Below are 27,145 nucleotides of genomic sequence, written 5' to 3'. Positions count from 1 at the left end.
GTTAAAGACTGAACGGGACGTCTTGGAAGAAAACTTTCCAGGTTTTCATCTGAGAGGAAAAGAAAGCCAAAAGGTAAATAAAACACCGACGACGAGTATGATTAAGGAACATTGACTTCCAAGACAATGATGTTTACGTTATACTTTGGTCTATTGTGCAACGCTGTGTTATTTACTTCAGCATGTTGATGAATAACTGATTTCTCTTGAACAAGGATGGTTGCATCATTGTGACTTTTTGTAATACTCTCTCCATCCTGTTTTTCTCCATCTGCCAATGTGCTGTAGTGTTAAAAATCGAGAACGCTACACTAATGAAGTCCAAAACTAAGGTTGGGAAACGTCGTGGTGTTCTGATACTGCACATCTCTCCAAAATCCACTGTAACCAGAACAGTTATGTTTATTTTCAGAGGAGTAAGAGTGACTTGAGTCCTTTACCTGGGTGAAAGCAGCTACAGTTCACTGTGCAAATACTATGTTAAGTATCCCAAATAAAAGTGTGCTATAAATGTGCAATAGCACCTTTTAGAGAGTAGTTATAGATCCTCCAAGACCCTGAGATTGTTACAAAATCATATGCACATTATTAAAAACAGAGAAAGCCCACAGGCTAAGTACAAGTGTCAAGTACACTCAAAAACGTGATCCATATTGAAATTGCCACTAAAATCCAGTCATTTTCAATAGAGCGGAATCGATTATTAATCGATTACTAAATTAATCGCCAACTATTTTGATAATCGATAATCGGTTTGAAGCTTTTTTCATGATTAAAACAAGATTTCTGATTGTTTTAGCTTCTTAAAAGTGAATATTTTCTTGGTTTCTTTGATCCACATAACAAAGAAATCATTAAAAGTGAATCATTTTGGTTTGTGAACAAAACAAGATATCCAAGAACATTGCCATTTCCAGCTTTGACAAACACTGATCAACGTTTTTTAACATTTTATGACATTTTATGACCAAACGATTCATTGATTAATCGAGAAAATAATTGACAGATTAATCGATTAGGCAAATAATCGTTAGTTGCAGCTCTAATTTTCAACTTAAAAATGTCAAAAGGTTAGTTTTGTTGCATTACAAGTGATAACTTTACCATTCGAGTACAGCACAGTTTTTGAAACCTTCTAATAATGATAATAATAATAGTTTCCACCAGGCTGTACACTGAGAGGTTTAATGGTGCCCTCCACATTTCGAAGTTCTTAATCCACAGCTCAAAGTTCTTCAACACAGTTCTTCATTGCTGTTTAAAATCCGTCAATGCATTACAAAGTTCCCCGTCGCAGTTATTTAGCAATAAGCCTCCTTGCATTCCACTGAAGAAATTAAAGAATTAAAGAAATACTTGAATACACTGAACATCATCAAATACATTCTCCTCATACACTCTCCTTTCTCATCCTCATCCCCCCTGACAGAGGAACCCACAGCCTGACTTGATTTCATGATGTTCCTTCAGTCACAGGAACCTTGTACCTGTTTCTGACACACATTTAATTATAATTTTCTTTTCACAAGATCCACAAACAACTTCAGCTATAAGTGCCAGAAGGGCTCTTCTTCTAATCGGAAGAACATTCAGGTTCTACAGATGAAAAAAGCTGAGAGTTTTCCTACATCCAAACCATTCTTAAACCAGTTTTAAAGGGCTCAGCATTAACTGATTGATTTGTTTTATTTTCAAGTGTCGTGCACCACAAGGTGCCCAGTCTACATGGACCCACAAGACACAGACAAAAATACAGCAAGTCATACTTAAATAAAATGCATGTTTAGTAAATGCCAAACAGAGATTATTTCAGACATAAAGAAAAAAATGTGCACTGTTGAAAATGCTTCAAACACAAACTGAGACAAATTGAAAGGTGAATAATCAAAGAGGTATTTCTGTTTACATTCATCAGACAGAAAACAAATGTGCTGTCAGTTTTTGAAACATCTTGAGTCTATATTTCTGATATGCTGGACAATAAAAAACAAGAAACACATTTATTTCATATCAGATCACACAAACAATACAATCTACTTTCAACTGGAATAAAGCAGAATCATCCTGTTTCAATTGCCAGGGGCAGGATCCCACATCTTAGCACAGACAGATCTGTGGTTTCTGACACCCTGCTCTGGATGATCAGACACTATGTTCTCAGTTTAGGTTTGCACAAGACACCCTCAGGCCATTTCTGAGGATTTGTCTTAATTTGGCAGACAGTATACAGATACTTTATTTGAATATATGTATTGCAAAACCTACTTTACAAAATGTTTTTGAAGGCTCTCATAACCAGGTTGAGCTATTTGATAAATCTCAACAGAAGAGCTCTTTGGTTAGTCTTTTTGGATGTCAATGAATGTATTCCACAGTCACAGCATGTCACACTAATGCCTTACTTCATATAATCATATGAGTTCTTACACTGATCTCTGACCTCCTGAACTTGCTTTGCCTCGACACAATCGCAGCATGTAGAACTTTCCCAGTCTAGGACATAGTTGTCCTCCACACACTTTGCACATCTCCTTTTCCCCCTACAAGACATTGGTGTATTCCCACGCCTTTGGCATTTAAATTAGCATAGTGGTCCTCTTTGATACACCCTGACTCGGAATGCCAAGTATCCTATGAACATCTCAACTTTCACAAGGTCCAATCAGCCACATAACTGAAAACAATACACAATAAACAGTGTAGAATAGAATAGAATTCCTTTATTGTCACTGTATAACAACAACATCATTTGCTGTGCAGCTACTTAAATGTGACACACACACATTTTCCCTTCATTTTTAACTAATCACCTTAGATTAAGATAAATCACTCTTCCATCAACAGTTTAGGTAGTTTCTGCTGAATCAAACACCAGTTCCACAGCTGAAAGCAAATAAAGTATTATTCAAACAAAGGATAGTTGCACTCCGACAGGATTAGATCATAACAATCCTTCATTCTGTGAGTTATCAGTACGGTAGCAGTTTAATGCTGGCAGGTATTTGTGGGAACAGGTGGGCTGGTCTCAGTATGTGAGTGATCCTCTTCTACTCCTGGCAGGAGCCAGGATCAGGGCAGGTAGGGGACCTGGACATGCATGCACACCCACCAAGGATGCACTGAACTGGGAAACATCTGCTGAAGTGTGCCCTTCAACAAGCTATGGTAAGAATCCATCACACACAGTGCAGATCCCAGAGGAGTTTTTTTTTTTTTTTCTGAATTGCCGAGTGGTTAAATGACTGTCTCACCTGCACTAGTCATTTGTAATTCTCTCTTAAGAGTCAAAAACCATTGGGACTATGTGTAACAAGCGCAATTGTGTTTGCTGTTGCTGCTTAATTGTTAAGAAGATTAAGGTGTAATGTTGAATTGAATCCCTGCATTAATATTTGATGGGCTAAAGCTGTTCATAGGGGGGTTCACAGTGTGTGTGTGCAACTCACAGATGGAGTCAGAGGAGGATTCCTCTCTCTCTCTCTCTCTCTCTCTCTCTCTCTCTCTCTCTCTCTCTCTCTCTCATTATCAGTGAGGGAAAGACACAAAAGCAGAATGTCCTTATTCAGCTGTGTATTGCTTATAAATTATCTTTTGTGTTTGTTTAGTATATGGTGGCGATGATTCAATTTATATTAAAATTAAAATCATTTATTTCTATATCTCCACTCACTGAGGATTAAAAAAAAAAAAAAAATGCCATTGCCATTGCCATTTTAGATAAAAGTACAGTTATGAAGGCAGTGTATATTATTTTATGCTGCGTATACTGAATATTTACTGATACTTCACTACTTTTTCTTGAGGAATAAGGTAAATGAAAAAAGAACTTTGTCTGATATACAGCATGGAAACATTAGTGTTCTAATAATTTACTTCATTATTTGGAATAGGGCAAAGTACGTCTTCTTTTAAGCACCTCTGTCAAAACCAGCTGTATTGCTTTGTACTCAGTTGCAAGGCCATACGATTGAGTATTTCGTCATTGTCCAGTAAAATGGTGTGATAGCGTTCAATGTATTTATCATGAGTAATCATGTGTGAAGTTGTAATGCACACGTGTGTCTGAGCACACACCCTTACCCATACTCTCATTTCCTCTGACCACCCTCACCCTATTTTGTCCGCTCCTCCCTCGTCTTTTTTTCCATTTCACATTTGTTTCTCATTGATTTTTTTGTTTGTTTTTCCAGCTGATTATGTCCCTGTACTCTGATTCGCCGATGGGCACATTGCTCTCTGCACTTTAATTGGACATTTAATTAGATCACAGTTTTAGTCCAATTAGACTCAGAGGTGTAGGGGCAAGGGAGTGGAGGCGAGAAAAGGCAAAAGTCCCCAAGCTGGTTCCTCTCTCTTTTTCTCTCTCTCTCTCTCTGTCCCTCCCCCTCTAGTTTTTCTCCCTCAATCCTCCCCACAGTTTTTCTTCATCTGTTTTTTTTCTGTCCGCCTTGCCCTGTCTCACTCTCTCTCCTGAGGATGTCTCATTAGTGATATAATGGGATGACACAAAACACACAGCTCTCCTGGTTCTCAGATCGTCTCCAACAACAGCTGAAACTCTGTCTCACACACATACACAGAAGTTGATGAAAGCTCTATCTGCTCACATATTTTATACTGAAGCTATGAGGGCTAAGCAAAAGGCCTTAGAGGATATCGGTACCTCTGGTTCTTCTCCAGCACCAAATGAAAGTGTACCAGTCATAACAGCATCAGCATACACTCACAGAAACACTGACAACAGCAACATGCTGGGCAAAACTGGTATGATAGCACTACACTGAAGTTAAAGGTGCATTATGTAATAAACCTAAAGCAACTGGCCATAAAATCCTCCTAATATGTCACAGAGACTCAGGAATAATGTTCATATAACAAACTGAACTCACCAACAACAACAGTACAGCCAAAATATTTGCATTAAAAAAAATATTTTGCGGACTGCAAAATCATGTTTATGTTTTGAAATCATGTTTTGGCATGTGGCGCCACCTACCGCCGTCTACCAATCATTGCAGTCAGTAGAGTCTCAGCTGCCGAGCAACCACGGGTTGCCAGTTACGTCAGAAAACGAAACCTAAAAGACCTCGGTGTTTTGAATTTGAATGTAGTAACTGTTGTCGGCCACATTCTTACATATGGCACCTTTAAGCCCCATTACCAACAGTTTTCACTTGTATGCTTGCCAAATGCACGGCTCTTCTGCATCAGTCCCAGCTCAACCAATGATTCTGTCCTCTTTTTTGTTGTCATAATCTTGGCACAAAGCTCAAGCTCAGAGCATAAACAACACTGTGCCCCAAGTGGGTGAAAACACATGGGCAAATGTAAACACACACTAACACACACACACACACAGATGTACTGTATGCAGATTTGCCCACACCTACGCTTAGGTGTTAGGTCCTCAGAGGACACGAGTCAATCTTTGTGTCCCTCGAGCAGTCACACACACTACACTACCTCCTACCCTCCAGCCTCAGGAGAAACACACACACACACACATTAATCTGTGCTATGTGTTCCCACTCTACACGTCATACTGTATATGTGTGTTATATACGTCCATGTAATATGTATAGAGGGTGTGTGTGTGTGACAGGCAGCAGACAGGGGTGTTTTAGCCACAGGCGTCACTACCTGACCCCCGTAGCTGTGAGATTGACAGCTGTGGTCCCGCCTAATTGCATTACTCTCCCAGGTGATTGGCTCACACCCTGGGGGCTCATTTGTCAGGATGCATTGTGGTAATGATGTAAATTAGCAGATCTATGTGTCACTCAGCCTTCTCCCCCCACTGATTGGCCCCGCTGTGCCCCAGAACTCAGCCCCCAGCTGAGGGAGCCAGCTCATTGGTCCTTAGGGAACCAGGAAGTCCCCCAGAAATAGGGCTTTACAGATAGGGCATCCCTGTGGGCTGATATTATCCTTCTTCCCACCTCTTTACATGTCAGTCAAAACCTTAGAACTGATCCCTGCTGCCTCTATCTTCTATCTGAGGCATACTGTAGGTACTGTATTCATACACATGCAGCCAGCACAGGCAACTGTAATAACATCATGACCACCCGAAACGTGGTCTCTCATATAACTTCGCACTCCAACATATTTTTAATAAAAAGAGAAAAGTGTGTGTGTGTGTGTGTGCATGTACACTTGTCTTGAACTGAAATAAAGGCCAAAGACTCCGGCTCTGTTCCCCGCTGCTTACCCAGCATGTCCCAGATACATCCTCTGTTAAAAGCTGACACCTTCGCGTTGACAGACAGCTGGATAAATATATATATAATATGTATACAAACAGGCTGTTCACAAACTTGAACACACACACACACACACACACACACACAGACTCCCTGGTTTCTTTGTCTCAATAGCCTCAATTGAAGTGTTAGTTACAGCCCAAGTCAAGTGTGTGTGTGCCTGTGCCGCTCTCCTGTCGAGTAGCTGAAAGGTTTCTTGGTAGTTTTGTGGTTCTTTGTTAAACTCGCTGTGGTCATATGAGGCCGAATATGAATAAAGACTAAATAATGTCAGCATCAGCATGAATCAATACTCATACAGATGTACAATCACTTGGCCCCGACCTCAACCCATAATCAATGGTTTTCTCTGAGTTATTGTCTTCATATTAACGAGTGGAGTGCTCCCTGAGGATCATGTATGAATGGCTAAATGAGACCACTCGACACCTCTCAACAGGACCTGGTGTTGTTTTTACACCCTCCTTTGTTCGATTTCAGACACTGCATCGCAAAATCCTTTTTGCCAAATTTGGATGCACTGTGGGTGTTTCCAAAACACTCAGGTCCTCATGAAACTCTAATTGCCTGCTCTTGGAGATATGAATGTCCCTCACATAGTTTCAAATATTGACTGTCAGTGTTTGGCCCGAATTAAAACTTTTCTCTTGCATCAAAGATTATTCATAAATCAATTTGTATGTTTACTGTGGCAGCTGGGGGCTTGTATATTTACTCCGGAAAGAGATCAACAAAAGTTTAGGAAAAGTTTGGAATACGCTCAGCACACGATTGAAAAAGTAGAAGGAGAAAAATGTTGTGAAAGTGTCTCATTTTGTGTAGTTCACATCAGAAACATCGCTCTCTCTTGCAGTGCAGCCATGGCAGTGCACTGCTGTTATACCTGCATGTGTTAGATATTAGTATGTGCAGTGCGTGTGTGCGTGTGTGCGTGTGTGCGCAGGCACACGCACGTAAATTACTGACTGAGTAATCGTTGTAAATGAGAAACGTTAAGAGATGTTTGTGGTTGATTTTGGTAAACCCCAGTAAAAACTCTCTCTCACGGAAAATAATTTCCCATGACGCGGCACATGTGCCAAACACGCACATGCAGACACATTCACGCACGCCTCTGAGCGCCGCATCTTCCATCTTTTCCCTCCTACCCTCCCTCTTTTAATGCGCACATAGAGCTACTTTGCAGTAAACGCTGTATTTAACCTGTATTAAGTGCATACGTCATTAATTGGCAGAGCGTGAGAAAGCAGCGAGTATAGTGAGTAATTGCCATGCCTCTTTATGAGGTGGCAGAGGGGAGGATGAGAAGGAAGGAGGCGAGGTCGCTGGAGTATTTACTCCTCCCTTCAGATCATTCAGTTTCATGAGTGTTCTCAAGATTTCAACTCAGACAAGGCAAAAACAATGTCTGTCTGTTTTTTATTGTTTTCTGTCCATGAAAAAGTTTAAAGGAGTCATATTATACCCTATTTCTCCAAGTTAACCTGGTTCCCTGGTGTCCTAAAGAACATGTCTGTGACATGCTTTGGTCAAAATACCATAAGAATGAAGCACCATAGCAGTTCAATCACCCTGCCAAAACAGCCCTGTTCAGAACACTCTGTTTAGTAGAATCACTTTTTTAAAAAAAAACTAAACTTAAGGGACAGGAAATTATATCAGAGGCTACGGGGAGCTAACAGCAGTTAGCATTTGGAAAAGTGATCATTTGCAGGCTCTAGCAGGCACACTGCCGTCATATATGACATGTATTCACTGGACATGTAAATCCTCTGAGGCTGGAAGTTTGTGTAGAACTCTGTGCTGCACTGTGGAGCCAATAATAGAACTTTTCGTGGACTTCCAGTTATTGGATGCCATTGCCCTCGCCAGCACTCTTGTGTGTTTTACGGGCAGAGGAGCACCACGAGACAACAATTACAGGAATTTAGCGCATTGTAACGTCCCAATGAGTGCGGAAGTCAACATCGCGTTGTTTTATCTCCTGTACTTAGACTGAGGAGGACCACAAAAACATGAGTGAGTCATCTTTTTTCACACTTTGCCCGACTGATAGGACCTCCAGAGTCCCAAATATAAGGATTTAAATGATTAAAAACATTGATTTTGCATAATATGGGACCTTTGAACCCACCAAATCTATCTGTATTTCTATGACATTTACTGGAGTGAAATGTTGATATCATGATAATGTTTTTGGCCATATCATCTAGAACAGATGCTGGAATAATCACTCAACCTGCCTATGGTTGGATGTATTGTATATATTCTACATAAAGCTCCAGGGTCTTTGCTTGTGTCGCTGCTACCCCGCAATGAGGAGCGCATGGAATGAGCAGAGCAGTGACTCAAGCTGTTTCTCAGCGGTAATAATCTAAAGCTCAAAAACAGGCTGCTAGAAGTAAATGATAGGCGTGAAGTGAACTTCTGCAGTGATTTACAGAGACGTTGTAGGGCTGTTCGCACAAGTCAGGACTATGAGGATTACTGTGAGTCTGCAGACCTTTCTGAAAATGACTACTCTACATACACTACCTTTCAAAAGTTTGGGGTCACTCAGAAATGTCCTTATTTTTGAAGGAAAAACTCTTTTTTTCGATGAATATAACACTAAATGAATAAGAAATACACTATACATTGTTAATGTGGTAAACGACTATTCTAGCTGCAAAGGTCTGGTTTTTAATAGAATATGTACAAAGGTGTATAGAGGCCCATTCCCAGTGTTCTAATGGTACATTGTGTTTGCTAATCGCGTTAGAAGGCTATTGGAAAACCCTTGTGCAATTATGTTAGCACAGCTGAAAACAGTTTTGCTGGTTCTTTGACGAAAGCAAAAAGATATTTCTAATCTTGTCAATGTCTTGACTATATTTTCTATTACTTTTGCAACTCTTTTGATGAACAAAAGTGTGCATTTTAATGGAAAACACAAACAAATTGCATATGTGACCCCAAACTTTTGAACGGTCGTGTATTCCAACAGTAGTAGCGTAACCCTACTTCCCCCTTCCTTTCCGAAGCGGAAAACAAAAATAATACAGCCATACTGAGAAACTCGGAGAGAGTCGCGTGGAGCTGAGTGGCCTGTATGTAACGGACGTTACAGCCTCACGTTTTCTCGATAGTGAATCAGATCAGTTTGACGTGACTGGTAATGAAAATGTCTTGGAGAAATCTCAGATTGTGACATGATTTTGTGCCTCCAGCATTTGTGTGTTTAGGGACAATAATTGATTTCTGTGTTGTGCCCTGCAGGCTTTGTCCCACATCGCTAAACCCACACACACAGACACACACGCACACACACACACACACACACACACAGCGAGGCATGCTGCAGTATTAATGAGACATGAATAAGACATGAAGAGAGACCCCCCTCTTACACACTCACACAGGGTCTCCCCCTCCCTGGCTGCTTCCTGTCTGCAGATTACCCAGCTTTCACTGGGCTTTGGTTAAGTGGGGCCAGGAAGAGATTTAACCCCCCAGCCTCCACCCCCCCCCCCCCCACCAGCAGGAGCAGAAACACACACATACACACACATGCACACATACACACACTTTCCCTGCTGTCAGTAACCATTAGCTTGCTTATTATGTTATTGAAGTATCTGTTTTGTTGTGTGGTTGACAGTTAACAGAGGTGTTAAACTGACACTGACAAATATGAGATTATCTCAGAAGAATCTCACAAAGATGTCTGAGATGCATATTGACATTATCTGAATTTTGTCTTCTTTTTCCTGCGACGGGGGGGGTTGTTGTTTTTTAAACTATATCTAGAGCTGGAAAGTATGGTCAAACATTATAATGAGAGAAATTTCTTACATTTACACACACACACCAATCAGTGATAATGGATGTAACGTCTGCCTTCACCGTCCTTATTACACACCACAAAGCTAAAGTAACCAGTTAATTGTAGTTTAAAACTTTTTTATCCACGGAAAATTATGCATTGTGTTGTGCATGCACAATGCATAAACATTAATTTAGATGTACTGAACCGTTGTTATTTTGATTTTAATAAGTGCATATTATTAATACATTATTGCCCATCCCTAACTATATTATATTAGGTGTAGTATTTAAACATTGGCTATTATAGCTTATAAATTATGCATGAACTACTTAATTACGGCTGTGTCCATTCATGGAGTTTGCTTGTGGCTAAATGAACGGAAGGGAAATTGTCCATTCTAGTTTAATGTCAGGGTGTTAAATACAGAGGGTACTTTGCTGCAGGTTGAGTTGTGACCTACCTTCCTTCCTTCCTTCCTTCCTTCCCTCTGTTCGCATTGCAGGCCGCAGCAACGTCTGGCCCGGGAACCGTCTCGCTGGGATCCCAGGTTCACGCTGCAGCTGTCAATGGAGATCGGAGTGTCCTCCTGAAACTCATCACAGGTGAGCAACACACAACCAGACAGTGTCTAATACGTACTACATTTGAAGAGAAATGGCAAAAAAAAAATTTTTTAAATCAATATCACAATATTTATTATGTTGAGCCTTACATCAAAGTGAATTAAACATATAAGCATAAATGTTTATTATGGCATACAGTTAAACAGCCTCGCCTTGTTTTTACAGGCAGTTTACAGCACAAATGCCCGATTTGGACGCATTGAGAACGGTCACGTACAGAGCCATGTCAAAATGGTATTCTCTGTCCTCAGCAATTATCAAAATCAAGCTTTAGAAACAAAATAAAGTTGAAATAAAATTCCAGCTGATGGACTACTGAGATACAGCTGTGTAAATATAGACATTTTGTATGAGCTGACACTATCTCTCACATTTACTTTCCAATTATTTTCTTAAAATGTGTTTTGTATTTTCTTTATATTTTAATTTCTCTATGATTTTGTCATTTCCCTTCCATTTTCTACTTTTTATCTACTTTTTATCGTACAAATTTATCGTTATATGTACTGAATTGTTTCTTCTATTGACCGCCCCGAAAAACAAAACTGAGAAAACATTATTACTAATTGTCAATGAATATGTCGAACATTCATTTTTACTTTGACATACAAGAAGAGAAACGTGGCAAAAAATATATGGAGAACATCACATGATCGTTCCCTCTTCCGTGACTGCTGCAAATAGACTGACTCTTGGGAGATTAAAAACAGCTTATTATATACAGTACATTATTATGAGCTAAATTTCTATACATGTTGACCAAAACATTGGTTTTGAATAACTTGTATCCTTTTAACCCCAGTTGACTTGGAGCCTAAACTGTGCTTTTGTGTGTATGCGTGTCTGTGTACGGGTGTGAGTAGCAGAGCCGTCGCTGCGGGACCGCGAGGACCAGTTTGGTCGGACCCCTTTGATGTACTGTGTCCTGGCTGACCGCCTGGATTGTGCAGAGATTCTGTTGAAGGCCGGAGCCTCGGTCAACAAGGCTGACCACAGCCAGCGGACTGCTCTGCACCTCGCCGCACAGAAGGTATGATTATCCATAAATATACACTCTTAAAGAAGAGCACACGCACAAAAAAAAACAATTATTATCCCTGTTTTTGCCCTTTTTTAATGACATAAAACCAGACTTGACATTAAATGAATGTGAATGCAAATATCAAGGTGTATGAGTATGAAGACACTGTGTGATCTCATATATTTCTTAAGACAAAAGACAATTTATGACTGCAGCCTCTGGTGGGAAGCCAGTGCCCCCTAGTGGTTCTCGTTGTGGTTTTAGAGGGCTTTTGCTGAGGAATATAAACTGATTTAAAACCCTGCCGCACTAACTCTCCAGCCCTGATTTTCACCCGCACACGCTTATAGAAAAAAACAAATATTCTGCTTGGAGAAACAAGAGTTTTACAACATTTTTGCCTTGGAATCCTCTGAAAGAAGAGAATAATTTTCATTTTGGACTAGTTAAAAGACAACATTTACTGACAAAGTTGATGCCAAGAGTGAACAGTGGGACGCTGTAGTAAAAATATCTCTTTATAACCGGCTTATTAATCTGTGCTTAACGTAACAGCAATGCACTGATGTAGGATCATACTATCATTTAGGGGAGAGGGGAGCTAATAGGTTATTGAGGTCTGTCTCATAGATGGGTGGCGCGTGTGTGTGTGTGTGTGTGCTGGGGGGATGCTAGTGATGGGAAGCCCTGTCTCTTTGACATCTGATCAATAAGTGGCTGAGACAGCAAGAGAGGCCAGGGATTACCGATCTAATTGGACTGAGAATAGGGAGGACTAAAATACACACACACACACACGCAAACACATGCACACACACACACACACAGTCTAGATGCATGCTCACACACGAGATAGATCTGTCAGACTGTGGCATCGTGGTCACAGGTTGGCAAATATACAAAAGAAACCCGCAGATGTACTCAGTCTTGTCTGCTCGGACACACACACACACACACACACACAACTCGCCCTCCTCTGGCAGCTGTTGCCCGATGCATCACCCAGCTGTTTGGTGGACGAGAGACCAAAAGTGAGGATGATGACAATGATGTGGAGGGGACGATAGGTAGGGAATGGCGGCTCTGTCTGTTTACTGTTTCACAGTTCATCTCGCAAGATGAGCAGACAGACAGGAGGGGGGGGGAATAAAGATGGATGACCTACAGATTGAACCAGACATTGCTAAAAGCCTGGGGATTCTGTGTGTGGGAGTGTGTGTGTGTGTGTGTATCATTGCTGCTGGTTCATGACTAATGCTGAGGAGCATTGGTGATAATTGATCTACTTTTTACCACTGTTTTTTTTAGTATGTGCGTGTATGTGTGTTGCAGGGAAATGTGCGTTTCCTGAAGCTGCTGCTGTCCAGAGGTGCTAACTGGCTGCAGAAGGATCTAGAGGAGATGACCCCGCTTCACCTGGCCACACGACACCCCTCACCAAAAGCTCTCGCCCTGCTACTCAAACACATTGGACCAGGAGAGGTTGACACGCAAGACAAGAACAAGGTGCTGCCGTACAAATGCTTGTCCGCAAAAAATGATACGTCCATAGTTTGGCCTCAGTCAGAAACCATTAACCTGCAAAGAGATAAATGACGAAGCAGTGGAAATTTGAGGTCTCACACAAAAACACAAGAGAGGACCGCTCGCACTGCAGTGAATGTTTTAACAAACTGTGGCTTTGTCCTGTGTTCTGATGATAAGACCACAAACACACAGCCTCCTCTGTCTATTGGAGCAGATGTGTATCTGACTAACATCAGTAGTCGGTTTTGTAATAATCCAATATGCATCATCGTGTCAGATGATTGTGGTTTCAGGAAATCTCAGAATACTTCCGTGGGCTCATATTCCTCGGCTGTTTCATAGAGAAATCATTTTATGAACGTAAATGGAAACCTTAGTGTTACGATGATATTTTTCTTCCCCGTTCATCACATCTGTCTCTCCATTTTCTCTCTTTCTGCAGCAAACTGCTTTACACTGGTCAGCGTTTTATAACCGACCAGAGCACGTTCGTCTCCTGATCAAGCACGATTCCAACATTGGCATCCCAGACAGTGAGGGCAAAATCCCCCTGCACTGGGCTGCACACAGTCAAGAGTTAAGCGCAACACAGACTGTCCGCTGCATACTGGTACACATACACAATACACAAAAACAGACACAAAACCACATTTTTCCTTCATCCTTTGTCCTCACCCATGTTTTTTTCTTTATCTCCCGTGTGTGTGTGTGTGTTCAGGAGGCAGCTCCTACCGAGTCCCTGCTGAACTGGCAGGACTATGAGGGGCGGACGCCGCTGCACTTTGCCGTCGCCGACGGTAACGAAGCAGTGGTGGAGGTGCTCACGTCTTATGGCGGCTGCAATGTGACAGCGTATGATAACCTCTTCCGAACGCCGCTGCACTGGGCCGCTCTGCTCGGTAAGTGAGCTTAGGTCCTAAAATGTGACCTGCGGCAGCCTTATTGACTTTGCACTGAAATGAAAGATTTCAGGCTTTCAAAGCAAATTCTTTTCTACAGTTTTTTTTGTAACATTTGGCTGAGTCAAATTAGAAAATAACTTATTACCCATAAGTTCAAATTATTATTTTATTCATTTATTGCCATGACTGATGATTTTTATGCACATGCAGTGTACCCTCAGGAGGATTCTTAATGGCTCTGGTCTTTCTCATAATTTGGGTTCAAGTATGTAAATACCTGAAAAATAGGATCACAATCCATCATTTTTAGCTGTGCTGCCTTTATTACTAAAATTAACAAATGCTGATATTAGCATTCAGTTAAACAAGGTCTTATTTCTTTGGCTTTCTTGTTTAAAACAGTGCCTCATTGTTAGTATTTACATAGCAAAGAGTGACAGTTGAGCCATGTTGACCTGATGTGGGGTTTATCCTCCTCTGTTACCACTTTAGTGAACTGAAAACTAATGACACCTTTTGTTGCACAGTACAGCTGAGCTATTATCCAACAACTCTTCACTCAGTTGTGGCCTTTTTTTTAATTATTATCTACTAATGCAAATGTGTGTTTTTACAGGCCACGCCAAAATTGTCCACCTGCTGCTGGAGAGAAACACATCGGGCACTATTCCCTCTGACAGTCAAGGAGCGACGCCGCTGCACTACGGAGCTCAAAGCAACAATGCTGTGAGTCTTATTGTGTAGGCTCTGTATGTTTCTCTAACTGCCAAATTTTTCAATTATAGTATGCTTTAATTTGAGCAAAATTTTATTATATTGGTGTAGAATAACCTATTTGGTCTTCTTTTCACCCCAGAAGATCATTTCACGTCTTCCCTCCCAAAATTTCCCATACCAAAATGTGTCTGTCCTGTGGCTGTCTGTCCATGTGTGACTAGGAGACAGTTGGTGTGTTTCTGTCCCACCCGTCGGTGAAGGATGAGCCCGATTTGGAGGGGAGGACGGCCTTTATGTGGGCTGCTGGGAAGGGCAGTGATGATGTGATTCGCACCATGCTGGCTCTCACACCTCACATTGACATCAACATGGCCGACAAGTACGGAGGCACCGGTGAGCACCTGGGTTTGACGGTTTGGTGATGAACCACCGTGGTCACACACACACAAACACACACCTGGTGTGCCCATTCATTTTCGAGTATGATGATGATGATGTCACAGGGGATTCCCCCCCCCCAAGGTGTAAGGGAGACTGTGAGAGTTAGGGAAGTGATACTGTCAGCAAAAATACTGTGAACTCACTGAATAGACTCCACCACTGCCAGCACTGCTCTCTGACAAACACGCGCACATGCTGACTCTCCAAACCCTCTGGGCTGTTTGGACATATAATCTCAATGGCGATATTCCCTCTGCTCAGCCAAGCAGTCATTGTTTATGCATGCATAACATGCCACGGTTGAGTCTTGCTAATGAAACGGTGTGAAGGGCAGTGGAGCTGACTGGTGCCCAGATCACTTATGTGCACTTGACTCGAGTCTGTATTGTCTAGGGAGCTGAGGGGGGGAGTAGGGGTGGGGGTGGGGGGTTGCACCAGCCATGGGGAGGCTTAAGTGTTTTGCATTAGTCCTGGCCAAGAAGACAGCATATAACATTTTAAAATGACAATCATGATACATGCAAAGACAGCTATCGTGCACTGCAAAAGATATAAAATTCAATATTCAGTCAACATACATTGAAAAAAAGAAGACACAATATTAAGAATGACCACCAAGAAACTCTTTACATTGAGTTTAAAGGTGCCATATGTAAGAACGTTTTCTGACGTAACTGGCAACCCGTGGTTGCTCGGCAGCTTAGACTCTACTGACTGCAATGATTGGTAGATGGCGGTAGGTGGCGCCACATGCTTAAACATGATTTCAAAACATAAACATGATTTGAAGTCTGCAAAAGATTTTTTTAATGCAAATATTTTGGCTGTACTGTTGTTGTTGGTGAGTTCAGTTTGTTATATGAACATTATTCCTCAGTCTCTGTGACATTAATATTAGGATTTTATGGCCAGTTGCTTTAGATTTATTACACAATTCACCTTTAAGCTCCTTTTGTAATTTATTCCAAGAAAAAGGAGCATCATAGTTAAACGCTTTCTTTCCAAGTTCAGTTCTGGCTCTAGTAACTGACATTTGTAGGCTATCATTTAAGCACAGGCCTTGAGTATTTTAGTTTGTGCACATTTTTGAATGCAGACACATAGGAATCAAAGCAAGCATATAATTTGAAGACAAAATTAATCCAGGGAGTATATCAGAGAACATACAGAGAGGGTAAAGTAGCAGCAGCATATGGACTACAGTAATATTTGTACAATTTCCAAGACCAGTGATAAGATGTATCACACAGTGGTGCACAATATCTAACCTCTAACATTTATCAGGAGTGTTAAAAGAAGCTGTAGTGCATAACTTTTGAACCAGTGAACTGCTTTGAAACCAATGTCAACTGAGTTCACTGATTAACCTTTTAAGCGCCACATAAACTTATGTATTTTTCAGTGTAGCTGTGATTGTTTTTTGCAACATTCCTGTGTGGACATTATAGAAATGGACGTTGCACCGTAAACAGCTGCATGACTACATGCATGTGTCACAGCAGCTGCTGTTCCTGCACCGTGCAGCTCCAACTGTCCTGGATTCCTGGATAAAAGACACACGACTCATTACCTACAAAAGTGTCATGGAAGCAGAAATCCAATGTCCAATCCAATCAAAATCAAAAGTGTGTTTGTATATGTCCACACAGCGCTCCATGCGGCCTCCCTGTCAGGTCATGTGAGCACAGTGAAGCTGCTGTTGGAGAAGGGAGCAATGGTCGACTCGCTGGACGTGATGAAACACACGCCGATGTTTCGCGCCTGCGAGATGGGACACAGAGACGTCATACTCACGCTCATCAAAGGTGGGTGCACTTGGTCATTTACGTCCAAATTATGTCCCTGTAGTTTGAATGCATTTCCCTGACAATCCAAAAGTTACTGTCGTGGTCGTTATCCACGATAAATAAGAGGAAGGTCATTTCACTGTTGTTGAAATGTAAATGTGCACCAAGGTTCTGCACATGTGGACCTGGTGGACGTGGACGGTCACACCGCTCTGCACTGGGCTGCACTGGGAGGAAATGCTGAGGTCTGCCAGATACTGATGGAGAATGGGATCAGTCCTAATGTGCAGGTATGGACGTATACGCTCGATTGTGAACCTGCAGAGCAGCTGAAGCTCTTCTCAGTGAACACATTTTAGAGTCGACCCCTCTCTCTGGACTATGCACCTCTAACATCACAACTTATTTGGTCAAATAGTAGTAGTAGTAGTAGTTGTATCCAGTATTAGCACGAGTGGGTCTGTCCAGTGGGTCAATGCTGGTGAGGCCGCACACTTTGATGTCCCTCTTGACACACTCCATCCAGGTTTTCCTTGGTCTACCACGACCTCTGTTGCCTAGAAACTGCAATTTGGTGATGGTATTGAAGCAGCCCTGCCCTTATCACTGGAGTCGGCGTGACCGTAGCACTGAAGCGATGTCCTCAACCCCGAATCTTGCATATAGGGCAGCCGAAGGCGTCTCATCCTGGGGTTTGACGCTGCAGATCCTTCTAATCATGGATCTGTCGTAGTGGTGCAATCGCTGGAGATCCGAGGCGGTAGGGGCCCAAGTTTCACTCCCATGTAGCATGGCTGATCTTATGAAGGAGTTGAACACCTTGCCATGGGCTTTGAAGGTTAGGTGCCTGGATGTTAGGATGGGCTGGCGCTTCTTAAACTTTCCCCAGGCAACGCAACAGTAGTGGCAGCGAGCTCACACCCACCACCAGCACAGAGCATGTCCCCAAGGTCACAGAAGCTGGCCTCCACGTCCAGCACCACCTCGTCCACTGTGACTTGTGTTGCGGGGCGACCATCTACTGGTCTGGCTTTGCCTCGACACCTCCGACCTGGGAGTAATGATAGCTAAGGGGTCGCTTCACACTCCACAAATCACCATAAACGTGGCCCTATCACCGGTTGCAGTTTAATGTCATACCCAGGACAAACCATAAGTATAGATATTGAAAACTCCAAGGTAGAACCACTTCCTGGACTCAAATTGGTGAGATGCTCCCATGGATGGGATATATGTAGAACCAAGGTAAGAGTAAAATCCAAGGCATGATGTTTTAACCAATTCGAAAAAGAGATAATTGTGATAATTTTGTGTTATAGGAGCTTGATTTCAGGCAACATAAAACTCCAAAGCTATAAAATATGGATAGGTATTAGAGATGAAATGCAAATATACAGGTAAACAGAAGAATAAAATGTATAAATTAATATTACATAGTGCATGCCATGTTCACCCCCTCTAAAAACAAGCACCAAAACATTGACTCCTCGTTTGACTCCCTGATGAAGGCTTGGGGCTAGTATTAATCAATTAATCCCACCACGTATTTCACGAGCAGAGCATAAATAATACACAGGGTCAAAATCAAAAATCCGGTGCTACTCTCGTTAAAGGTGATGTATGTAAAATATGATATATAAAAAATAACAGCGACATTTAAAACTTTAATTTAGTGCAATCCCAACTTCAATCGTTGCATGAGCATGGTTCAAATGGGTTGCCAGATTTGATCAAATACAGAAATAAAAAAAACTGCACTTGCACGCAGTCACACTCTGTCCATGCACATACTACTACTACTACATACACATCCATAACTGTCCCACGGTCGTTTAACCGATTTGGTTCATTTCCGTGGGTCTGTAACAGGCGGAGTGAAAGTGTGTCTGCTTTACAGCAGCAGCAGAGAATTATCACATGATTAAAGGAGACAACGAGGTAAACAAAGTGATTGAGAGAGAGGAATGCAAGCTAACCTTGTTTTCACATTTTACTTCCCTGTCTGAGAGAAAAAAATGTTTTGGTCCGTTGTCAACTCCCTCTCCGCTTTCAGTTGTCTTTATTTAAACATATCTCCACTGCAGGCTCAGTATCATTCTGCATTTCTGACACTAGCAGTTACCTGCTCTCTGATGGCAGCCCATGTGTTGAAGTGCCAGTTTTTACAATTTAACATGTTTCCTTAGTCTCTGATGACACACCATGGTCATTGAATTGTAATCCGGACTTGTCTTTTAAACGTTCAACTTCTGCTGGACAGGACCAGGCAGGACGGACTCCCCTGCAGTGTGCTGCCTATGGTGGCTACATCACCTGCATGGCTGCTCTCATGGAGAACAATGCTGATCCTAACATACAGGACAAGGAGGTGAGGATCTTCTGGAGCAACGTGTTCTAGTGTATGTTCTCCCAATTTGCCAATTTTGCAAGCGTGAGTGGCGTATGCTTTTCTTCACGTGTTGCACAGGGGCGAACTGCTCTCCACTGGTCATGTAACAACGGCTACCTGGATGCTGTGAAACTGCTGTCCGGCTACGATGCTTTTCCTAATCACATGGAGCACACGGAGGAGAGGTGAGGGGCAGAAATGAGAAGACAGTGAAACGAAAGAGGGGAGATTGTTACGTGAATGACACTGGTGTTCCAATCGTGTGGCTCAGGTACACCCCTCTGGACTACGCTCTGCTCGGGGGGCACAGTGAGGTGACGCAGTTCATGCTGGAGCATGGCGCTCTTTCCATTGCAGCCATCCAGGACATTGCTGCTGCCTCCATCCAGGCTGTCTACAAGGGCTACACTGTGCGCAAGGCCTTCAGGGAGAGAAAGCAGCTCCTCATGAGGCACGAGCAGCTGCGTAAGGATGCAGCCAAGTGAGTGACGAGCATGCACACGCGCGCACAGTCTTTGTCTCATAAGATTCCAACCATAAAATGTGTCATTTGAATGATTTACATGGTGAGAATATTCGTTTGTTTGTGCGCGTGACTGTGTTAAACAGTTCACATAGACACACATGCAAAAAACCTTTGCCATACTTTCTTTGAAGAGGCTTGCGTTCATTGGGAGACATTATGTTCATCGCACAACATTTGCATTTTATCGCGTGTTCATCTCTCCTTCCGGTTTGTGTTATCTGTCTCTGTCCGTCTCTCAGCACTATAGAAACAGTCACACGCTCTCCGTATCCGTCTTTCTCTCTGTCATCCCTGCACACAGATATGTCTTCTCCCTGTCTTCTCCTTTAGCTCCTTTGTCATTTTCTTTTTCCTTTTTTTTTTTTTGTCATTTGCTCACTCGTCTCACCTTAATTGTCTTGCGCAATGTATTTGGGAAGTTAACTTGATTTAGTGGAGCACGGAACCTGTTCTGATCTGCTCTGATTATTCTCTTTCATCATCTTTTTATTTTTATTTCACTTACACTGCCGTTCAAAAGTTTGGGGAAAATAACATTAAATAAATCGGAAATACACTCCATACATTTTTAATGTGGTAAACGACTATTCTAGCTGCAAACATCTGGTTTTTAATGGAATATGTACATAGGTGTATAGAGGCCCATTACCAGTGTTCTAATGGTACATTGTGTTTGCTAATCGCGTTAGAAGGCTATTGGATGATTAGAAACCCCTTGAAAACCCTTGTGCAATGATGTTAGCACAGCTGAAAACACTTTTGCTGGTTCTTTGACGAAAGCAAAGTTTGCAAAATGAATAAAAATCATTATTTCTAATCTTGTCAATGTCTTGACTATATTTTCTATTCATTTTGCAACTCTTTTGATGAATAAAAGTGTGACTTTTAATGGAAAACACAAACAAATTCTAGAGGTGACCCCAAGCTTTTGAACAGTACATACACAAAAATACACCCAACATCAGGACCTGTGGAAACTGCGATCTGACTGAAAAAAAGCTTATATTTCTGCTTTCTATGTATTTTTTTTTATTTTTAAAAGATGAATTGTGACAACTTCACCACAGTTGTTAGATTCTTAGTTGTTCAACACATGTATTTGCCTGTGTAAGTAGTTTTAAATGAACAAAATACATGTGGTGCATTATCATACATACAACTGCTGCACACGTAATCGTTCGGTCAAAATGTGTCTTTGTGTCTAGGAAACGAGAAGAAGAACAGCGGAGAAGAGAAGCCGTGCAGCAGGAGGTCCCAGTGACCACTGCAGAGAAACGGAAAGTTTCTTTGGTGAGAGAAGAGCAGAGTCAGCTCTCTCTCGTCAACAATGTAGAGAGCTTATCCATGAACGAGTCGGCGGTGGAAACAAAGAAATCCAAAGCTGAATACACAAGGAGCAAAGAGGAGAGACACAAAGGTACGGACGTGCAGAAGTCCTTCCGAGTTGTTAGGACGCAGTTTCCACTTTGAATTTAGAACGATGATGTGGTGACAGCTGATTATGGCGATTAAATTAACCCGTATCATTATTTATTTATTTATTTCATGCCTTGCAATTCTTGCCACCAGAGCACAAGAGCAGATCCTCCAGAAGAGGCAAAGCATCTGAACCACGTGAGGCTCCAGAGGCTCTGAGCCACCACAGTCATGTCACAGCTGACACAGTGTCTGGTGCCCCTCACACCACCAGGCTGAAGGAACTGCTCTCTCCTGCCAGCTGCTTTCAGCCACCCATTCCCAAGCCCAGACCTCCCTCCATAACCAAAGTCAGAGAACGAGCCACTTCAATCAAAAGCAATCCTTCGTGGAGTGTCTCCTCTATGGACCACACTGAGGACACTTCCAGAGAATCGCACCTCATTAAAAAGAGAGACTCTCACATGAATGTGCAGAATGCTACCAGCAAGACCGATGCCCACGCCTCGCCAAAAAGACACAGGCACCACAAGGAGCCCGCTTCTGAGAGAGTCTCCACCAAAGACCAAACTCACTCCGTCTCATTACGAAGCAGCTCACCATTAGACCACAAACGCCTCACGAGAAAGACTGGCACGCACGCGTCGACCTCGACGCGTACACACAGATACGACAAAGAGCAGTGCAGGAGGAGGAACGCGGCGGCGCGCGTCATCCAGCGAGCCTGGCGAAGGTGAGTTCACGTGTGTCTGTATTCGAGTTGGTACCTGAAACGAGTGCTCGGTAGCTGAAGCGTCCAGCGAATGATTAGCACTTCCATGTGGTGGCCACATGTGCCTTGTGCCTCTTAAATGCCAACCAATATCTCTCATGTAACACCGCCCCATCTTCTATCTGGATGTCATCAACACACGCGCAGTAGGAGGGAGAGCGTGGGAGATGGGTGAGACAAGGATGCAGGGGACAGACTGGCTATAATCTAGAGCTTTCAAACTGGTTTAACAAGAGGCTAAAAGTTCAGGCATGCTGCTCTAATAGCTACCAGCAGTCTCTCATTCCTTTCCTCTCCTTCTTGCTCACTGTGTTTCTCTTAGACTCTGCCAGCACACAGCAGGAGACTCTCTGTTTCCATTCAGCTTCTCAGTTATAGTTTGTATGTGCTGCCTAATAGCTGCGTCAAATAAACTCTGTTTACTTTGCTCATGCTTAGTGAGCAGCAGTGTGAGGACGCTGCCAGTTTTTCGACCTTTGAACACTGTATGAGATTTTGGTTAATTGAACGTTGTGCGTGTATATGTGTGTGTGTGTTGTCAGGTTTCACGCACGCGCACGGAAAGTGGAGTCAAACCACACCCAAACCAGGAAGAAGGTGGACAACAGAGCTGTGCCAGCTAAACCATCTATGAATAAGAGCACTGTTCTTCAAAGTATCTATGGTGAGTTCATCTGCATGCCATGATTTTCATTTACTTTTATCTTTACTTTTTTACGAGTTTAGTTTTGTTGCCTTTATTATAAATCTGACTGTAGATATTTATGAACGACTGTCTCAACAGCATTTTCATGCCTTCGTTAGAAGATTTATTTGATGGTGGAACAGGAAACAGAAAATGAGGGTCTGGCCACGTCCACATTTCTCCACTTTGCTTTAATAACTCTGCTCTGGATACATCTGCCATGCATACTAGCCCAGCATTTAAAGAATTTTGAATCCGTACTGGCTCCGTTTTCATTTGAAAACTCCTGAGCTGTGTTTAAGTCCAGCTGTGCAGAGACAGAGAGAGAGAGAGAGAGACCTTTAAAAACAATGAAGCAACATTAGCTTTCCGATTGGCTCTTTCTCATCAGCCACTACTCAACTATCAGCTGTGAATGAAAAGCTCTGTTAACACTTTCAGTCTCGCAATGAAAATCTTTAGTCTTAATATTCACGTCATGGCTCTTTAAACTGAGGTGCCTTTAAAGGTCAAAAGGTTAATAGTGGAAAAAAAGTCTAGGAGTTTTAAAGGGGACATATTATGCAGAATCAACTTTATAATCATTTAAATCCTTATATTTGGGACTCTGGAGGTCCTATCAGTTGGCAAAGTGTGAAAAAAGATGATTCACTCATGTTTTTGTGGTCCTCCTCAGTCTAAGTACAGGAGATGACACACGCGAAGTTGACTTCCGCACTCATTGGGACGTCACAATGCGCTAAATTCCTGGAATTCTTGTCTCGCGGAGCTCCGCTTCGTCCTTAAAACATATGAGAGTGCTGGCCAGGGCAATGGTATCCGAAAACCACGAAAAGTTCTATCCTTGGCTCCACAGTGCAGCACAGAGTCCTACACAAACTTCCAGCCTCAGAGGATTTTCTGTCCAGTGGATACATGTTATATATGACGGCAATGTGCCTGCTAGAGCCTGCAAATGATCGCTTTTCCAAATGCTAACTGCTGTTAGCTCCCAGTAGCCTCTGTGGCTGATGTCATTTCCTGTCCCTTAAGTTTCGTTTTCATTTTTTTTATAAGGTGGACATTAAGACAATACTAAACCAAGCGTTCTGAACAGGGCTGTTTTAGCAGGGTGCTTGAACTGCTGAGGTGCTTCAACCTTATGGTATTGTTAACTTGGAGAAATGTGGTATATGTCCACTTTAAAAAAGTATTGTACAAGTGCAATGTACAATGTTTGAAAAGGCTTAAAAGTGACTATATTTCATTCATAACAAATCTGACCGAACAATCTGTTCATTAAAAAGTTAGTGAATCTCTTTGTACGTCGCACTCAGCAGCAGCTGTTTTCTGCCCCGTGTGGTTCAGTGTGGTCCATCACCTAAGACGGCTTTGTTTCAGTCATTATTGAAACCATCGCTCTTCACTTACGTTCAAAGACCGTTGCAAACAGTCTGAGATTAAAGAGACATTGCGGAGGACGCCGTCAGCGACAGTTTCTATGAACAGGAACGTTTGTAAATGTCTGGATGATGACTTCAGTGGATCAGGACAGTATCGGCCTGGTTGAATGTGCGGTAGCTCCGGTAGGGTTTCGACCCACAGACAGGCCTGACCTTCATCACACATCACCAGGTGATGATGGCAGGATGGAGACGAACTTTGCAGCGCCAAAACATGAGAGCCCACACACCATCCCTGCCCAGAGAAAGACCCAACCCACCCACACGTCCTCCGCACTCCAACCCAACCTTCTGACGTGGTTTCCCCCTCCCCCTTCTCACCTCACCTCACCTCTCTCTCTCTCTCTCTCTCTTTGCTTCTCCCACCCCCCCTTTCTCTCTGACAGTCCTGGCATTGTGAAAAGTTCAGAGCTGTCAGGGGGAATGTCAGTTAACTGCGTAAAGATATCTGCAGAAAACACACAGAAGCACCGACACGGTGGCCCATACACACAGACACGCAAGATCCAATCGCTTCATTTGCATCCCTAATTTTTCCTAAGAGAAGTAGAAGAAGTCTGAGAAATGACTCACTACTTCCTGCTGGGTCACACCGCTGGTTAAATCATCTTTTCTTTTCTTTTTTTTTTAAAGTGCCTTTTGACAGTGTGCAAGTTTGATTTGTTAGTGAGATAACAATATACTAATGCTGTACTCTGCACTGGAGGGCAAACATTTATCAATAAAATGCAATAAAAATCCGTTTTAAGTAGAGCTGCAACAATTAATCGATTACTGAATTTTTCGTCAGTTATTTTGATCATCGGTTAATCGGTTTGAAGCTTTTTTCATTATTAAAACAAAAACATTTCTGATTGTTTTAGCTTCTTAAATGTGATTTTTTTTTCAATTCTTTGCTCCACATAACAAATAAATCATTAAAACTGAATCATTTTGGTTTTTGGACAAAACAAGACATTCAAGAACATCGTCATTTCCAGCTTTGACAAACACTGATCGACGTTTTTTTTTTTCTTAACATTTTCTGACTTTTTATGGACCAAACGATGAATCGATAAGATATGAGAAAATATCTCACATCATTTTTGTTTGATTCCCAGGTCCAAAGTGTCCAAGTTGCTCCTCTAGTGTGTGAATGGATATTTAAAAAAAAGAAAAAACATAGAACTGTATTGCAAAGCAGCTTTGATTGGTCATCAACATCAGATAGCCGCTATATAAATGCAGATCATTCATTCATTGTCAACTGCTTTAACCTCCCCATGGGGTGGGGGGGGGGGGGTCAATGTGGGGGTGGGTTGGGGGTTTCAATCCCAGCTGACATAGGGCAAAATGTGGGGACATTTTGCCCACATTGAACATGAAGAGACAAACAACCATTCGCTATCACATTCACACCTGTGAACCTACAAAATCAATTTAGATTGTACAATTAACCTCTGGAGAAGGAAGCTGGAGTACCTGGAGAAAACATGGGGTCAACATGTAAACTCAGAAACACAGAAAGCCCCTCAGTACCAGGACCCAGACCCGTGACATTGTGGCCACTGTCAACGTCAGGTGCTTCTGTTGACACTTGGCAATGTTTCAGTAACGTAGATACATGTCTGAAACCAGTTGCGAAGAATAAAAATAATAAATATCAGGCCCCAGCGAGATTTGAACTCGCGACCCCTGGTTTACAAGACCAGTGCTCTAACCACTGAGCTATGGAGCCCTTGTTATACTTCAATACAGTAGTTGCCTTGATAAAGATAATCCGGGTGTAACCACGGACATGTCACCTGACAAGGTGAACCAGTTGCAGGAGTGTCCCTGCCTTTGTTACACAGCTACAACAACAGTGAATGCAAAAACATTAACAAGGGACAGCATCATAACGTCGACTTTTTTTCTGCACCGCAGGCAACGCTGTGGCAAGACGTGGCCGTTTATTTCGGGGCTCCCAATCTCAGCTGCTCTTGGACATGCCGCTGCGCACCCAGAGCCAGTGTAAGTGCACGTCCATACACAAAAAGTACACTTTAAAATCATGTTCAAATCTCTAAAGGTGATTTCATGGACTTTATTTTTTACAGTGAGTGGAATAGACTGCGTACACCTGACTGATGCTTTGGATCAAGCCAAGCTGTTCTCTTATCACCTGAGACCACATAGCGCTGGACAAGGGACCAGAGGACGGGGAAAACATTGAAGCCGCCCACCCCACACACACACACACACACACATCTCATATTCTTTGATGTTTTCTCAGCTGGCTGGCGGTCCTACCTCTATAGAATTACTATACACATTGTTCAATTATTGTGCAAAGCTTTCTAAAATTAAGCTATATGACATCAGAGACATGACCTCACAGGGTGGGGTTAAGTCTACAGAAATGGTGTGTGTAAAAGATAACCTTTCATCCATTGTGGAAGGAACACATATGAACACAGTATATCTCCCTTGTTCTCCATCGCGCTCGCACACACACTGAGATAACCTTTCCTCCTGCAGTGGAGAATGAGGCAGTCTATCAACAGCCAGTCATACAGATAGCCCACCTGCAGTCCCACACACACACACACACACACACACACTCACACTTTACTGCCTACACATCAGTTTGGTCTTTAAGTGCTTTCCCTCCAAGACATATTTCTGAACTATGCTGGAGTTTTTTTGACTGAAATATGCATTTGCACAAAAATAATCCTCATTGTATAGTTCTATAATTATACCTCAGTGTTTGTTGCCTTTTAATTGCATTCGCAAAATAAAAATTGAAACAGAGGACAGTGCACCTTGATTCGACTTTATTTTATTATCTTTTGCATTGTTTTT

The 27,145-nt window shown here is 42.3% G+C and overlaps 1 protein-coding gene across 1 annotated transcript; it reads left to right on the top strand.

Annotated features, from left to right (window-relative positions):
* Positions 1 to 2: 2 nt before the first annotated feature.
* invs (inversin) lies at positions 3 to 27,052 on the top strand. The gene is made up of 19 exons (XM_083891890.1): positions 3 to 73; positions 3,061 to 3,165; positions 10,574 to 10,673; positions 11,558 to 11,724; positions 13,048 to 13,221; positions 13,685 to 13,852; positions 13,961 to 14,141; positions 14,761 to 14,870; positions 15,083 to 15,254; positions 16,952 to 17,107; positions 17,258 to 17,379; positions 19,350 to 19,457; positions 19,557 to 19,663; positions 19,750 to 19,959; positions 21,210 to 21,421; positions 21,574 to 22,153; positions 22,735 to 22,856; positions 26,225 to 26,311; positions 26,398 to 27,052. Exons 2-19 carry the CDS (start codon positions 3,163 to 3,165, stop codon positions 26,511 to 26,513), a joined length of 2,895 nt encoding a protein of 964 aa, XP_083748016.1. The 5' UTR covers positions 3 to 73; positions 3,061 to 3,162; the 3' UTR covers positions 26,514 to 27,052.
* Positions 27,053 to 27,145: the final 93 nt, after the last annotated feature.

The sequence above is a fragment of the Microchirus variegatus genome (assembly GCF_963457635.1).
Source record: "Microchirus variegatus genome assembly, chromosome: 1".
Lineage (NCBI taxonomy): Eukaryota > Metazoa > Chordata > Actinopteri > Pleuronectiformes > Soleidae > Microchirus > Microchirus variegatus.
The sequence above is the reverse complement of the archived record's forward strand: the minus strand, read 5'-3'. Positions and strand labels throughout refer to the sequence as shown.